Genomic DNA, 17,202 nt, shown 5'->3' on the forward strand with positions numbered 1-17,202 from the left:
GGTGGGTCCGCCCTTTATTGCTGGGAGTTAAACACAGGGCCCCGATCCTGCCCTGAGAACTGTTGGGAGCGGGGGGCGGATCCCTGCTCCGCCCCTGTCGTTCGGGCCGTGCACCAGGAGCGGGCCCCTATTATCAGGAGCGCCCCCTACCCCGGCCGGCGCGCACCAGCGGCGCGGGATCCCGGCCCGGGAGAGCGCATCGCTCCAGCCCCCCCCAGCCCCGCGCGCCGGCTGCCCTGGCTGCAGCGGGGCCGAACCAGCCGAGGCGCGCTCCCGCCGCAGTCGCCAGGCGCGGGGCGGCGCAGCCGGGCGCGGGGAGGTGAGCGGCGTGGGAGGAGGGTGCGCGCAGAGGCGGCGGCGGCGCGCACGGGACGGTGTGTGTCTCTGTGTGAGGGAGACACCGGGGCAGGGGAAGCGGCTGCGCTCGGCTCCGGGAAGACGCTGCCGAGCAGGAGGCGCCGCCCCGGGTCCCCCTCCTCCCCGCGCTATCACCGAGACGGAGGGAAAGCGCCGGGCGCGCCCGGGGACTGGGATAAAAACAATCAAATAGCGAGGAGCGCCCGGCCCCGACCAGGAGACCCCCCCAGCCCGGCCCGGCCCGGCCCGGCGGAGAGGCCCCGGCACCGAGCGCCCCGGCGGCAGCGGCGGAGGATGTCGGGCGGCGGCGGCGGCAGCCGGGAGGAGGAGCGGCGCAAACTCGCCGATATCATCAACCACTGGAACGCGAACCGGCTGGACCTGTTCGAGATCAGCCCCCCCACCGAGGTGAGACCCCCCCCGGCCACCTGCCCCCGCCACCTGCCCCCCCGCGGCCCCCTCCACGCCCCGCACCTGCGCCCGGCCCAGCCCCCTCCGCCGAGACCGGACCCCATGGCCCGGCCGTTGGGACCCCTCCTCGAGGTGAGTCGCCGCGCCCGGCACAGGCCGCGCCCGCCCCGCCCCCCGCAGCCACCGGGTCAGCCTGGCGCGCCCCTCCCCGATACCCCGGCCCCGCCCCGAGACTGGCGGGCGGGGGCCGCGGGGCCGCCAGCCCGGGCGCTGCCCAGAGCCGCGGGGCGCTGTCGGTAGTGCTGGGGTTGGGCAGGAGGGGAGCGGGGAAATGAACATCGACTCTCCCCTCCCCCTGCCCGAAGGTGACTCTTCCCCTGGCCGAGGTGGGGCTGGTGCCCCGGGGGCACGAGGCGGGAGTGATTTTTCGCTCTCAAAATGCCCCCAGAGTGTCGGGTGAGGGGCAGGTTTGCGACCGAGGAGAGATGGGAAAGATCACAGGACCCCCCCCCCCCCCAGGCTAAGTGGGGACAGGGAGGGACCCTCTGGGAGAGGTGCTGCCAGGGGCTTCAGGGTGATGCAAACAGGAGGGCTGGTTTGTAACGCTTAGAGATGGGAGGGCAGCGGCCGGCGAGGGAAACGCTGGGGGTGTTTTAAATGTTTCGCTTTGTGCGGAAAATGCCCCTTTAAAACGCAGCTTCCTTTACTTCACAGCTCACGGTGAGCTGTTGGTGAAATCTCCTGTGTAGCTTTCAAAGGGCGTGACGACTGAGCCTTTTTGGCTCAATGTGTTTGAAAACTTTGAGGTTGCCAACGTTCAGTTTAAAGTAAATACCAGGCAGATTCCTAATCCTAAGAGTTCACATGTTGTACCGGAAAAACACAGTGGGTGATTTCTTCCTAATGAAATGGGCGTTTTTTTAATGACTGGAATGAAGCTGGGGTTGTTTTTTAAAAAGTAACATTCAAGCCACACCCCACTGCTATCTCTTGTCATGTTCACTTCAGCTGGTCAGTGTTGTGTGTCTGGTTTGAAAGAGTGTGGGGGAGGGTTTGGGTAGATAGGTTATAGTCCTATTTGTCTGACAGTGAGGTCCCTGCTCATAGGGTGGAGACTGATCATGTGCGTGTTCCCAGGGAAAAGAAGGAAATTAACACTAGCTTTTGGCCGGGGCCTGTTTGGGGTTGTTTATTAACAAAGGTCCCAGAAAGAATCTTGCTGCCTTTAAATTGCAGTCCCATTTTGAGTTCCAAGTACAGACTAATACAGAGGTGGGGAACCATGAAAAAGCTAAAAGTAATCTAATATCTTTAAATTATTAGAGCTTGAAAAAAGTAATATATTTAATTGGACGTGGTCTGTTCTATGCACTGCTGTGAATTTATCACCAAGATGAGGGTTCTATGTAATTTGAGGTATCTTGCTGCATTTATCATAATCCCAACTCCTTGTTTTTTATTCACTAAGTATTACAAAACACATTGATATCTGGTAGGCACTTAATTAAAAATGTAGGGGCTACTACTAATGCAGTTTTCATAGCTTGTTTTGGGAGCAAAGTACTCTTCCAGTGTGGGACTGTTTACTCCTGGGGAAATTCTGCGCACCGCGCAATGCAGAATTTGTGCAGAATTAACGTTCTGCACAGAATTTCATTTTTTTCCCCAGACAACTGGCACTGTGGAGCTGCTGGTCTCCACTAGGGGATGGTCGACCTGGCAGAGCCAGGCTCCCCAGCTCGCAGTGTGCCTGCATAGGAGCCCAGAGAGGTTGCAGTTCCTGAGTTTGCCGGTCCCGCTTGGTGCGGTGCTGGAGCTGGCAAGTGGTGCCCATGGAGAGAGGCAGGAGCAATAGCTGGGAGCTGCAGGGAAGGGCTTCTACTTTCTGGGAGGGGAAACTGAGGGTAAGTGTGGGGGGCATGACTTGAGCTGCTCTGTAGGCGGCTGAACCTTTAAATTGTGGCCCCCCCCCCCACTATCAGCAGGTATGGGTCGCGTCTGCCTGGTGGGACAGTAATGAAGCTGCGTGGAGTGGAGCCTCTGGCAGGGCTCTGGGGGAAGGGAGAGCAGGAGTCTGGGCTGGAGGGGCCCCACACAGCCTCCCCCTTCCCCGCAGTACCCCCAGCAGAGCTTGAAATATGGTTACACTTCCAGGGGCAGGGTGAAAAAAGGAGAATCGACTAAAAGGCGCAAGAGGTAGAGTTTTCCCCCAAGGTGTGCCTAGCTGGCACATGCGACACACCCAGACTGAGGTGTCCGACAAAAGCATAACAGAAACTGGGTTGTCATAGGGGTTTCTTTAACTCTCTACTACTGGGGCAATCTCTTTTGTTGTTGTTGTGTGAATTGTTACATACATACATGCTGACAAATATTTTGAAACAAATTACCAAAATAATTGAAACTGGGGAGATTATATTGTTGTTTTGACAAATAAGATATGCAGAATTTTTAATTTTTTGGCATAGCATTCCCCCAGGAGTAACCTATAGGTTGACACAAAATATCAGTAGTTGAATTTTTACCTATTCCCTAAAAAGAAAAGGAGTACTTGTGGCACTTTAGAGACTAACCAATTTATTTGAGCATGAGCTTTCGTGAGCTACAGCTCACTTCATCGGATGCTGTAGCTCACGAAAGCTCATGCTCAAATAAATTGGTTAGTCTCTAAAGTGCCACAAGTACTCCTTTTTTTTTTTTGCGAATACAGACTAACACGGCTGTTACTCTAATACCTATTCCCTGTTATCTTTCCCAGTGTTTCCTATCTCATCTCTTTCTTCCCATTTAGGGCAAATTATGTTTGTGCAGCGTTGTTGTGCTAGTGACAGCCAGCTTGAAAAAATCATTTCTTTAGGTTGGCTTTCTACATTTACCATTGAGATTTACCAGTCTTTGCACATAAGCTACTTGATTGCCCTTTATCATGATGAGAATGAGAAATTATATTTTACTCACCTTGGACAAATAGATTTGCAGTTTAGGCCCAGATCCTGCAAATGTACATGCTTAATTTTACTACTGTGAGTCGTCCCATTTATTTGATTGTGTTTTACAGACATGTAGGCTGGGATTTTCAGATGAGCCTGAAGATAGTACAGGCTCCTGCATGGATGAGAAATAATCAGTTTTAGTTCACACCTGATGGTGTTTCAGTGCAAGTCTATGTGGACACTCTTATTTTGGAATGTTTGTTATTTCAGTGCAAGTTTGTGTGGATCAGTCCTAAGGGGATTAGATGTCCAAATTCCATTGAAAGTTTTCACTCCCTTTTGGCTTCTTTGAAAATCCTAACTGTAAAAATAAAACAAGTTATCCACAGGGTTTTGGACAGTGTGATCCATTGGGTAGGGTATGGAATTTGGGTTCTATTCCCAGTTCTCCCTGGCTTGCTGTTTGATCTGAGAAAATTATTTAACTTCTCTTGGCTTCTGTTTCATATACATGCTGTGTGGATTTTTTAAAGTGACATTTTGCTAAAGGGCTTCAAGTTCTATAGATGAACTTTCACTATGTGAAATACAATCAAAATACTTCACAACTTTCAAGATTTTTTGCCAAGTAAAGTGAATATGGCACAGTTAGGGGGTTATATTTTGTTACACTGTGAACAAGCCTCTTTAAATACAAATGTTTTCACAGAAATACTGTGTGGACTTATTGAAAGAAGGTAACATTTACACCTAATAGCATTGTAGGTATTTACATTTTTTTTTTTTAACAATGTGTATTTCAGAAATCTTTTAGTAGTCCATGTTACTTATTAGTGCCCTGGATGTACAGCATGTGACACTTACAGGTATCAAATAAGATTAGGTTCCTGACCCAAGAAGTTTACAAATGAATATAAAATACTGCGGGTTATGACTTAATTTAATATCAGAGCAACTAGCATAAATTGAATTCTTATGTTGTCAAGATCGATGGAAATAGTGGAATTCTGTAATTTCATAGTTCTAAGAAATTTTGCTTTGCTGTGGTTTATGAAGTATTGAGAGACTTGCTTGAATTTGTATTAAACTAGAACTAATAAAAATTGTTTTTAAATATATAGTTTACTATTCAACAATATTTTAAAGAATGCTAGGTCATCTAAGGCACAGCAAGTTGGTTGGGATATCTGAACCAAGTAATGTGTTTATTGTGGTTTGAGGAAATCAACAAAAAATCAAGAGTCCAAAACAAATCAACTCCTCTCCAAAAAGAAAATAGAACTAACAAATTCTTGTACTTTTAAAATTTTGCTTATTTGTTAGTCTATTGCTGGGTTTCTGTCTTATCTGTTTAGAATTTGAGCTTTTTGCAACGTGTCACATTAAGTGCTTGGATATCACCCAGAACAGTGGTGCTTTGAGCTTGATTTGGTACTTTGGGTGCCATAAACCAGATAATATTATTCAGTAGCGAATTTTTTTTTTAGCTGTGTGTAGGTGGGGAGTGCCATTACTTAAATTCAGTTTGCTATAAGAATTTTTCACTGCTAAGTTTTTGCAGTGAAAATATTTACTTTGTTTACAACATGCTGTTAAGTTTTTGAAGGGAAACATGTTCATTGGACCAAAGAGAGAATTAAAATGACTCCATGGTCGAGTGGTTAGGGCACTCACTTGGGAGGTAGGAGTCGCAAGTTCAGATCCCCCTGGTCAATGGCTTACTATTTATATGAAGAGGAACCGCTTCATCAGGAAAAATTGAGACTTTCCTAGAATATCCCATAGTTAGGGCCCTACCAAATTCACGACCATGAAAAATGCATTATGGACCGTGAAATCTGGTCTTTTGTGTGCTTTAACCCTATACTATACATATTTCAGAGGGGAGACCAGCATTTCTCAAGTTGGGGGTCCTGACCCAAAAGGGAGTTGGGGGTCACAGTAATGCCACCCATACTTCTGTGCTGCCTTCAGAGCTGGGCAACTGGAGAGTGATGGCTGTTGGCTGGATGCCCAGCTCTGAAGGCAGCACCCATGCAGAATTAAGGGTGGTAATACCATACTGTGCCACCCTTACTTCTGCATTGCTGTCTTCAGAGCTGGGCTCCCAGCCAGCAGCCACCACTCTCCAGCTGCACAGCTCTGAAGGCAGCGCCGCCACCAGCAGCAGCACAGAAATAAGGGTAGCCGTACCGCAACCTCCTCTACAATAACCTTGCAACCCCCCCCACCCCAACTCCTTTTTGGGTCAGGACTCCTAAAATTACAATACTGTGAAATTTCAGATTTAAATAGCTGAAATCATGAAATTTACAATTTTTAAAATGCTGTGACAGTGAAATTGACCAAAATGGACCATGAATTTGGTAGGGCCTTACCCAGTGGTTAGGGTACTCCACTGAGAGGTGGGAGACCCTAGTTCAAATTCCTCCTTCACATCAGCCAGAGGGGGGAACTGGACTGCGTCTCACACATCCTGGGTGAGTGCTGTAACCACTGGGCTAAGAGAGGCGTCACTACCACCATCTCGTCATTGTCCTCCTCTGGCTATTTAGTCAATCTAGCCAGGGTCAAAAGAAATATTTCATTTAACCAAAATGAATTTTTTCTTGCCTTTTTTGATTCAATGACACTTTGAATTTTCAGTTTTGGTTCAGCTTGATGTGAACCTTTTTTTTTTTTTTCCCCAGAACTGCCAGCAAACTGAAAAATCAGTTATTCGCTCAGCTGTATAGCGTACCTCCTTTTTTGTAAAGTGCATTGAGATCTGCCGATGAAAAGTTGTGCGTGTAAAAACTAGACGTTGTTGTCTTGATGATAATACACCTTTAACTTTACTACGCATCTTACTCTCAAGTCAAAGCGAAAAAGGCTAAAAGGATTGTGGTTTTCATAATATTGATAATTCAACTTTCTTATCCTACATAGCTAAGTTACATATTGAGTTAGATTTATTTTTGGAGAAACGTTTTAGAGCAGTTTTAAGCTTGCCCGAGGGCTGCTGAGTAGGATGGGGGTCATGAACCAAAATTTATTTTATTTAGAATTTCCAGAAAAAATATTTTAATCTAATGACATTTTCTTCATTAACATATATTGTAATTTTCATGTGTATCTCTAAGCCTATGCACATCTTCGGTTAATCTTGTATTTATTTTATGTTAAATCTAGCTTCTGAAGTCAAATAGATGGTCATTTCATATTTAATAATTATTGTTTTAAAAAGCAGACTTCTGAAAAAATTGTCTAGTTTCATTTAAGTCAAATATTAGAGACTTTTGCCCGCAGATATCAAATCTGCCTTTGTAGGTTCAACAGCAGCATATGTTAGGCTAACTCTGACTGGTTCAGATCTCAACATTGAGGGGATTTGTTGTTTACTTGATTTTTTTTGCTCATTCGGAGACCGTGTAAGTGCAAACAGAAACTTGGTCTTGGCAGTACATCTCTAAATTGACAGAACTGGCTTTTAAATTGTGTGTATAGAGCTATATATTTGTGTGTGTGTATATGTTTAGGAAAAATGGTGAGAAGTTGATTAGATGGGATGGGGTTGGAAATGAGATGTAATTTTTCACCTTTAAGTGATGGATTCAGATCTGATCCTGGGTGACTGATAGAGGTTAAAAGTCATTGTCATTTGTGGGATGTCTGATAGAGCTTATATGAACATGAGTTGATGTTCTAAAGGCCTACTTAAAATTTTTCAGATGCATAATTCCCAATGCATGCAGCTCCATTAATGGTAGCACTGATGGAAGCTGAAGTATAGGCAAGAATTGTGCATTTTTAACACTTTGTCATCCAGCCTGTGCAGAACAAGGTGAGACAACATGGTGTCAAAAACACTTGTATCTTGTTTGTGCTTTGTGTACACTACAGCTTTCACCCCTTCTACCACTTAAGGAGCTTCACTAGCTAGAAATTATGGGTCTGAAAAAGCTTAAGGCTGTGTTTACTTTAAGATTGCCAATTTCACTAAAACCCAATCTTCCGGGATTCCCTGCAAAGAGAATTCATTTTCTATGTTCATTCTGTTTTTGGTGAAGTGGAAAATCTTGACATGCAGTTACCTATGCTGTACCTATTCTTTTAGTGAATAGAAGACTTTACAGTGATTTCAGTCTGACACCTTTTATCGTTTTTTACAAAAGATAAAAGCGGTGATACCTTTTAAAGTTATTCTTTAATGATTTATAGTTCAGTTACATTTAAGCTTGTACTATGGAATTACTCATTTGGCTCACCATTGATTCACAATTTTCCATGAAAGCTGGGTTGAAAAGCTAATTTATGGAAAAGCAGGTGATGAAAATCTGCTTGATTACATTAAGGGATGCTTTACTTACAAAAGCTTCTCCTTAACTGAGTAAAGTGAATGTGCAGTCTTTGCAAACTGAACATTATTGTAAGCTGCCTTGAGAATCATAATAAGTGTAAGTTCTTGACTGCTATATAAAGCATAGCAAAGACAACATAGCAGTGGCCTGAAGGTTTTTCGTTGTTGGAAGATGCACTATGTTGCTCGCTGAATATTTCTTATGTAAATTACTACTTGGGTTAGTGGCTAACTAATTCTGGAAAGTTCAGATGAATACTTTTTTAAAGAATTCCCTCCTGACAGGTGAATTTGTAATTGACTAAAGTGCTGCTGACTCAGTTGAGAAAAATGAGTCCTTTTGAAATGTTAGGGTGTTAGATTTAGGAAAATGTGCTTTTTCTGACAAAACGTGAGACTTCTTGATGTCTTTTATTTATAGCAGGTTTAACAAAATAAAGGAAATGGAATACACTTTTAAATTTATATATAATGGTGCCCCAGTAATGCAAAGATACCAGAATAACAATTTTTATGTCCCTCCTAATCAAAAAGAAATGTGCCCATCCACATGGGTTATGAAGATCATCTGAAACTTAAAATAATTTTAAGAATTGAATAAACTGACCATGCTGGCTAGTCCGTGTGCTAGATGAAGAGGGTGGCTTCTGTTTTAATGGGAGGGATAGTTCAGTGGTTTGAGCATTGCCCTGCTAAACCCAGGGTTGTGAGTTCAATCCTTGAGGGAGCCATTTAGGGACCTGGGGCAAAAATTGGGGGTTGGTCCTGCAGGTGGTTGGACTAGATGACCTCCTGAGGTCCCTTCCAACCCTGATATTCTGTGATTTCATCTTGGCTTGTTTTAATTTTAGTAGTGTAAACAGCGAGTATATGTCTGTGAAGGAAAACACTGTTGCATTTAACGTTGTGTCAGAATGTTTTTTATTTGAACAGATGCTTTATTAACTAGGGGAAGTAAGGTGGTGACTCACAAAACCCAGAGAGGTGTGTGAGAAATAAATTCCAGATTGGCAAGTGTGTTACGTTGCTGAAGGTGGAGTAGGAAGCCACAGGATGAAGTAGTAATTTAATGATATGCCATGCTGTTAGTGAAGTTAGATTTCAGGTATATAGGAGGGCAGTTAAGTTTTCAAAAAAACCAGAGGTATTTTAAACTTCAATGGAAGTCTCTTGAAATACTTTTAAGCAAAATATACTTGTGCTTAATATATGGCAGAGTTTTTATGCATAATACAGTTACGTAAAGTTCATTTCAGTGAGCTAAAAATACAGGAAATATGAGAGATTTTACTGTTAGCTTGTAAATGAATTAGTAGTCTATTGACTTCTACTGTTGAAATTGTTGCTCCATTGTTAATATGGTCGCGCAGATACCACTTTTTCCTCAATATCCATTTTGCATTAAAAAGGTTAAAGATATTGCTGATAGTCAGCTATATAAAGTGTTAAAAGGATGCTTAACCACATTAAGTGAAGACAAGAAGAGATTGCAAGACATAAAAAGGTTCAAGAATTCCCAAGTAGCTGGAGAGTGAAATTTCACTGCTTCTGCTCATAATGGCAAATATGAAACTGTTATGACTATCAGTGTCACTCCTGCTTTTCAACATGTAGTGTCACCCACTCCTCAGATATGCAGTAGTCATAGTTCTGTGCCCAAAATATGGATAATTCCAGGCAAACAAACACTAACGCAAAATTTAAGGTTGAAAAATCAAATACCCCAAAGTCAAGAAATGCAGAGGTAAGGCTGAGTGTTCAACCTTAACTCTGCTTTCTTAGGGAATTTGTCTTTTAAAATATAATCCTGTGGTAGTGCTACAGTCAACTTACTTGTCCATGTTACCACACCCCTGTTATCCTCTCTGAATCATGTTGCTGGCTCTTTCTGTTCCACTGCATTAAATCCAAGCTTCTTGTTTTCCCATTGGAAGCCAGCAAAATACTTGCCACCACAGTAGAACCTCAGAGTTATAAACACCAGAGTTATGAACTGACTGGTAAACCACACATCTCATTTGGAACCAGAAGTACGCAATCAGGCAGCACTAGAGACGCGGGGAGCAAGTACAGTATTGTATTAAACGTAAACTATTTAAAAAAAAAAAGCGAAAGTTAAAAATAAAGATTTGACAAGGTAAGGAAACTCTAAGCCATTTTAATTTAAATGAAACAGGCAAACAGCAGTGTTTTTTCTCTGCATAGTAAAGTTTTCAAGCTGTATTAAGTAGTGTTCAGTTGTAAACTTTTGAAAGAACAATCATAATGTTTCGTTCAGAGTTACGAACAACATCCATTCCCAAGATGCTCGTAACTCTGAGGTTCTACTGTATTTTACTTACCTGACCTAGTCTCTTATTGCCTAATCTCCTCTACCCATGGCTATATTCTAGCCATTGCTGTGTCAATATAGCATTTGTTTTGATTCTTGCAGCTGTTTGTACCTTTCCCTGTGCTGCTCCCTAGGTCAGGAATTACCTTCCTGAACTGCAGTCATTCTTTAATTGTTTAAATCCCACCTTAAAGCCCATATTTGCCACAATGCCAACAAGAAACGAACTGACTAAGACTCTTATTTAATGTTTTAAAAAAAAATGCTATGCATACACTTTCAGGAACTGTGTAATCTTGTTGTCTGCTCTCTCCTTGTCTACTCTTTTGGAACTTCATTGTCATAGTTAGATTGGAAACTCTGGGATGGGAACAGAGATGTATTTGTGGCTGATCGGTTTTATTTTATTTTTTTAATGAGACTGTATGTTGCCTTATGCAATTCTTGAAGATGATTTATTCAGCATCCAGGAGACAACATATATTCTCTCAGTGGGAGAATGTCTTCACCATATGATTTAACAGAGTTGCTTACTGTAACCTCAGTCATTGAGTTGCAGCCAGACCTCAGTTTTTCTTCACTGGTATGGTAGTCTGCCCCCCTGGTTAAATTAAAATCCCTCCCTCTTCCAGGTTAAATTAAAATCCCAAAGCAAAGGCTTTTTTCCAAAAAGTCTCTTACTATTTTTGGGCCCCAGCCCTCTTGTCAGTCTGTGACCTTTTCCTTCTCCTTTTCCCTTGCATTAGGAGGTCGATACTCCTTTGCCTCTTTGTGGAGGGAGTCTCCTAATGCTGCCTCTAGTGGCACTGTGGTGCCATAGGGGCACCCGGGCCCTTCCTCTACAAGGGACTCCAACCTGGGGGCCCACAACCATGAAGAAGCTAATTGTGCCAACCTTATGTTCCTATTTCACTTCTCCCCTCCACACCTCCCGGACTACTTTTTTCCCTGGCATGCTTGCTTTACTGCTGCTTAGGCCTTCTGCCCAGCTCTTCCTCAGAGCATATTTAGCCCAGTTCCTTACCCTTGTTCCTTCTCAGCCAGGAACCACACCTCAGGTCCTACCCAGACTTTTGTTGTCATCTCACTGGAGAAGCCCTACCAAACAAGCTACGGCTTTCCCCAGTTCTGTCTATATGGACCAGAAGAGAGATCTTTTATTATCCTCTTTCCCAAGAAGCCTTTCTGTGGTCACATGTTTTCTCTGGAAACTACAACCTTCAGCATACCTGTCTGTAAAGGACCAAACTGTGTAACAAAAGTGTTTAGCCTAAGGCTGAGGACTTAAAAGCCTCAACATATACCATTTTATGTAGGATAACTGGAAATAAGCTAAAAGAAAAGGAGTACTTGTGGCACCTTAGAGACTAACCAATTTATTTGAGCATGAGCTTTCGTGAGCCACAGCTAATGAAGTGAGCTGTGGCTCACGAAAGCTCATGCTCAAATAAATTGGTTAGTCTCTAAGGTGCCACAAGTACTCCTTTTCTTTTTGCAAATACAGACTAACACGGCTGTTCCTCTGAAACCTGGAAATAAGCTGTGTCAGGAAAGTAACGTCAAAATGTTCCCAGAGTTTCTCTTAGAAGTTTTAAACAATTAATGTCTTGACTTGTTTTTATTTTGGGGTGAATGTTGTTCATAAAAAAAAGAAAAGAAAAAAAGAGAAGCTTGATGAGAGCATGTTACTGTGTGATTAAGAACATTATATACTCTTCTCATGTAGACATCTGTTCGAGTCATGAACCTTTCTGGAGCAGAGCTTACTACTCATGGCTACTTAGTTCTTGCCAAATAGTCTAGCCGCTTCTTAGTGCGGTCCAGTATATTAGGACTGGATTGTTGTCAGTTTGTTTTATTCTCAAGATGAAGTGTTAAATGTACTAAAATGCATATATTTGGGATGGCTCGGAGAGCTCATTTAGTATTGATTAGCAACCAGATGCTTTTCCTTCAAGAATGACGTTTGTCTATGTTCTAGTCCATTATACATAGGCTTATGTGATTCTGCTGCCACAGATTCTGCTGTTTGCAGAATCAAAGCTTTCATTTAAAAAAATGTAAATGTCTAGCCCTTCTGTTTAGAATGTGCCTTAGTAATGTGATGTGATAGTTTTTTTTCTTCTGAATCTACAGAAAGCTGGGAACAATAGCTGTGAGCTGTATTATCTGCCTAATTTAGTGTTCACTCTGAAGCCTAATTTCCATTTAACTGTCAGCGTTAATCATTTCACTGTCATACATTTTAACAAAATCACCCAGATAGTGTTTATGTAAAATTATTATTGTTAATTATTTATTTTATTGTAGTGCCTAGGAGCCCCAGTCATGGATCAGGACCCCATTGTTGGATACAGTGCTGGATGTTTGGGGCAGGAGTGGTAGTTGAGTAGCTGGTTGCTGTCAGAAAAGATTGAGATGGGGAAATATTAGTTCAGGCTTCACAAATTTTCATGTTTATTTGCCCAAAAAATAAAGGGAAAGCAAATATGTATTCCATTTTTCTGATGTCAGAATCCCTGGGTGGTAAAAATCAACTGTCTCTTACTCAGCAGATTAAAACCTCATGATTTCTTCTGACAACTTATAAAATGCAGTTATGTGGTGTTAATATCAACATCTTGTTTACATAGAAAATTTGAGGATGTAGTAAAACTAAAAAAAAAAATTCCAAAAATTGAAAATTTTATGATCAAATAATACGATATTTACTGTACTAATTGTTTTATTACTTCTTCATGCAAGTTCAAAACCAGAGGATTTGATTTTACTTGGAAGCAGAATAATTATTCCTGAATAAAAATTGCTCTTATTCTGGAATAGAGTGCCTTTATGGGGAGCTATTCAGGAATAGCTGCTGAGAAATAGTTTATTTTGCAATAGATATTTTGGTCATTTCCCCCATGTAGACAAGGTCTACATATTTGCAAGATTAGGACCCAAGTTGTTTTCTTCACTTATATGTCTTGTTGTTTTTACTTTTGTGTTTAACATTTTGTAACCAGAGTTAAGTAGTAAGTTACTGACAGATCTTTCATTAGAATTTCTTGGTGAATTTTTTTTTTTGGTTATGTTTGCCCTGGTTATGTTCTGTCTTTCAGTGCGTGGGTGAAAACACATCTGCCCAAAGGTGAGAGCACCTTCATAGTAAAACAAATGAAGTAGCAAATGATTCATTTGTAGGTTAGGCAAGTATATGTTGCCAAAATAAGTTGTCCTTGGTTGTCCTAGCAAGCTAGACAGAGTTTAACTACTTAATTGTAATGGACCCCCTACCTGCATTTTTAATGCATCTGGCCCCTCGCTAGCCAGACAAGCTGCCTTATGTGTTTAAGTCCACACGGAGATCTTTTCATACTGCTAAATGTAATCTTATTGGTGTTTTTTAGACTTTTAAACTGTGACTTATTATTTTTTATTACGTTTACTATGGTATTGCCTGGGAGCCCCGGTCAAGGAGCAGGGCCCCGTTGTCCTAATAGCTGTACAAAAAAGTAAGAAAGAAGACATTTCCTGCCCCAGAGATCTTGTAGTCTACATTTTGTACAAAAGGACACAATCTAAAAATTATACTCTTACCAATAACTTAGATTAACATTTTGAAAAATCTGTTTTCTTAATGCCATATAGTCTATTTACTTGCATGTACTCAAAATGCACATTTTAATGACTAGTCACTTCTGCTTTGTGGCTCACAAGCATTACAGCAATGCTGTTTAGGTCCAGACCTGGAGTGGAATATTCAATTAGGAGTATTCACATTGAAATGGAAGAAAATATCTTTCCAATATAAAACATTGTAAATCTTTCCAAACATTTTTGGTATAAACTACTTGAATGTACATTTAATCTAGTAAAAAGCCAAATTTAGTAAAGAGCACAGGTGAAAGAGATACTTCTTGATATATTAGTAACTATTCTATCAAGCCCATCGTATTAATGTTGGCTCAGTTAATAAGTGTCTGAACAATACATATTTCCTAGTGCTGCATTCTATGAGAGAAATGTGAAAGGAAGGAATGTAGTAAATAAGATTTTTTCACATTCCAGTTATACTTACTTTTTAATTCTTCCATCTCGTCTATTTTATCCATATTTAAAAGATATAACTTTTCATGAGAAATGCATTCTGTAGCAAGATAAATATGTATGGAGGGCTGTCTCTTCTTGGGAGTAGTACTTTTCGTACTTATAACCTGAAAAATTAGTCAAATTGTGGTGTTTAATTGGCATTTTAATTTAAGCCAGTGGGGGCTGCGGGAAGTGGTGTGGGCCAAGGGACTTGCTGGCCACCCTTCCTGCAGCCCCCATCGGCCTGGAGCGGCGAGCTGCGATCTGCCAAACCTGAGGACGTGGCAGGTAAACAAACTGGTCCGGCCCTCCAGGGGCTTTCCGTGAACAAGCGGTGGACCAGCTTTGAGAACCACTGCTCTAGTCTGTCTTTTTCAGACAGGTAAGGATTGACATGCCGTGACGTTTTGGGGTTCAGCCCAAACCGGTAAGGTGGTGTTACTGCCTGCCCTGTAGCCCTGCGTGTATTTGTGCTTGAAGCCTTGGTTCAGACCCCTGGCCCCAGCAGCATGCTTACAGCACAATAACCTCACCCTGGTTTTGGTTATTCCTCACAGGGTGACCCCAACATGCTCCCAGTCCCAGATTTCCCAAAAACTTTCTGCCTGGTAGGGTCCAGCCTTCTCACAGAACACTTCAAGAAGTTTAGTTCACTGCTCCCTTTAAAGAGATGGTACCCAGCAGCTGATTATCTTAACTAGGGTTGACAAACACTCTGTTGTAATCAAAACACTGAGTTGGTTTATAGTAAAAGTAAAACAAGTTTATTTAAACAAAAAGACATAGGTTAAAGTGATAGCAAGTATAAGGAATAAAGGCAGAAAGGGTTACACACAAACAAAAGTAAAAATACACTTCTAAGATTAAAACCAGATTTAACAAACTAGATTCTCTTTTTTTCAAAGAAATATTTCTCACCAAGTCTCTCTTCCAGCATGGGTGACCAGACTATCTGACCAGGGCCCTTCGCAAAACTGAGTTTCTTTGTCAGTTTAGGTGAGGGATGCCAAAATGGCTTTTTCTCTTCTTATCTTCTCCCAAAGTTAATTGATCCTGCTTCAAGAGGCCGGAAGGCTGCCTGTGGGGGTGCAGTCTCCAACCCTCATTGAGATTAAGTGGTCATCTTTTCCCACTTGATCTCCTGATGGCTCATTTACTTTGCTTATAAATATGCTTTTCTTTGTCTTTGATCATACCTTGCTTAATTTTCATTGGAGATACATTCAAGTAGGTGGAATGACATTCTTTGGTCTGGAGCAGGTATGGTTTAGGCACTGCTTGCCAAATACATCTTAAGAACATACTTTCAGCACATATCTGTAAACTCATTTGTGCATTTACCATACATATGTCAGGCAAGAATACTAATGATCAGTGAGTTATTAGCTTTCCAATTATATATTACTTGCCACATTTTGGGTATATATCAGGATAACAGTTTGCCAGCTGTTGTTGGGGGGCCGTTAGCATCACACATGCATTCTACAAAAAAACATAATAGGAATAAAGTAGTCTTATGCTCTTGCTTGGAGTACTAGTAGGTGTAATCGGTTCACTGGAGCCAGGAAGAAGCAGCTGAAAAGCTAGTCATTCTTTTGTAGAGAAATTGACACACCTCCATTAAGTTTTTTTGTTTTTTTTTTGAAGATGTTGAAGTTTAGGTTGCAACTGCCATTATCTTTTAGCTTTTTAGCAGGAAAAATGCAGTGTTTTTCTTTTCATCTCTTGTCTCCTAGAACGCATCAGGATTCACAGTAAGAAAGGAAGTCTGGTTTGTTCCTCTGTGTTCTGGTTATTGTCTGTCTGTAGTCTGAATATAAAGGGCTTTGACCAAAGGTGGCCTCCAGAGAAAGAGGATTGCTTGTCGTCAAAACAACATTTTTAAACAGATTTAGAAATGTATTAGTGTTGCTATTACAACATATTATTGATTCTTCTATAGATAGATTTTTTTTCTAAATATGTAAAACTGTTTTTATTGGACATGTAACCCATTCAGTCTGATATTGTCATAGCATGGCCCTGCCTATTGGCATATAACATTGGAGGGAATCCTAGCTCTTACTTGTTAATTGGTAATTCTTTGGTGAAATGATTGCAATTTTTAGGATAGCAAATTCAACAGTATTCTCCATATGAAATACTACATTTGTATTCTGAAAAACTGGTTTCTCAGTGTAAACTAATCAAAGGTACATGTAGTCCTAGAATGAGAGCATAATTAAGGTTATAAATAAAGGTTAAACATACATGAACCTCTTCAAGCTTGGGTTTTTAAGGTGAGACTGAGTTGTGTTCAGATATCGTGATGATGGGTGGCAGAACAAAAGTTTATGATAGCAGTAGATGTGTCATAAGTGTAGTTTATTTATATACATTGTAGGTAAAATAGCATCTTACAAAAAAATGTATAAGCTAATATAACTGACTAGGAAGTAATTTACAGAAGTAAGTATTTATAATTTAAATGTGTGTTAATTGATGTGAAAAGCAGTACAGTATTAATATGTAGATTTAAAACAGAAAAGTAATGAGTACTGTAATAAGTACTGAAGTAAAATGTGCTGCAGCAGTCTGAATATGAATATATGAGGTTTTAAAAACTTAGTAAAACTCAGTTTTTGGGGGAAACTAAGTGTTTGTCTTAATTTAAATAAATGTGCCACTTCCTCGTTTCCTGATGAGCTCTTTGATTGTGCAAACTGTATACTGATATATCTCCCTATGTGGACACCCTTACACTGGAATTGTTGTATCCA

The 17,202-nt window shown here is 41.4% G+C and overlaps 1 protein-coding gene across 23 annotated transcripts in view; it reads left to right on the top strand.

Annotated features, from left to right (window-relative positions):
* The first annotated feature begins 307 nt into the window (after positions 1-307).
* The window catches only part of AFDN (afadin, adherens junction formation factor), a 219,471-nt gene continuing 202,576 nt past the window's right edge, over positions 308-17,202 (top strand). For 4 of the 23 annotated variants that reach the window (XM_048843992.2, XM_048844007.2, XM_048843997.2 and 1 more), the window contains exon 1: positions 320-765. In XM_048843992.2, the coding sequence (XP_048699949.2) occupies positions 652-765 (114 nt within the window). In that variant the 5' untranslated portion in view covers positions 320-651. Of the gene's footprint in view, positions 766-1,083; positions 1,155-17,202 lie in introns of those variants that run through there. The other 19 variants (XM_048843985.2, XM_048844006.2, XM_075126864.1 and 16 more) reach the window with 13 other exon arrangements.

This window comes from Caretta caretta, chromosome 3, assembly GCF_965140235.1.
Source record: "Caretta caretta isolate rCarCar2 chromosome 3, rCarCar1.hap1, whole genome shotgun sequence".
NCBI lineage: Eukaryota > Metazoa > Chordata > Testudines > Cheloniidae > Caretta > Caretta caretta.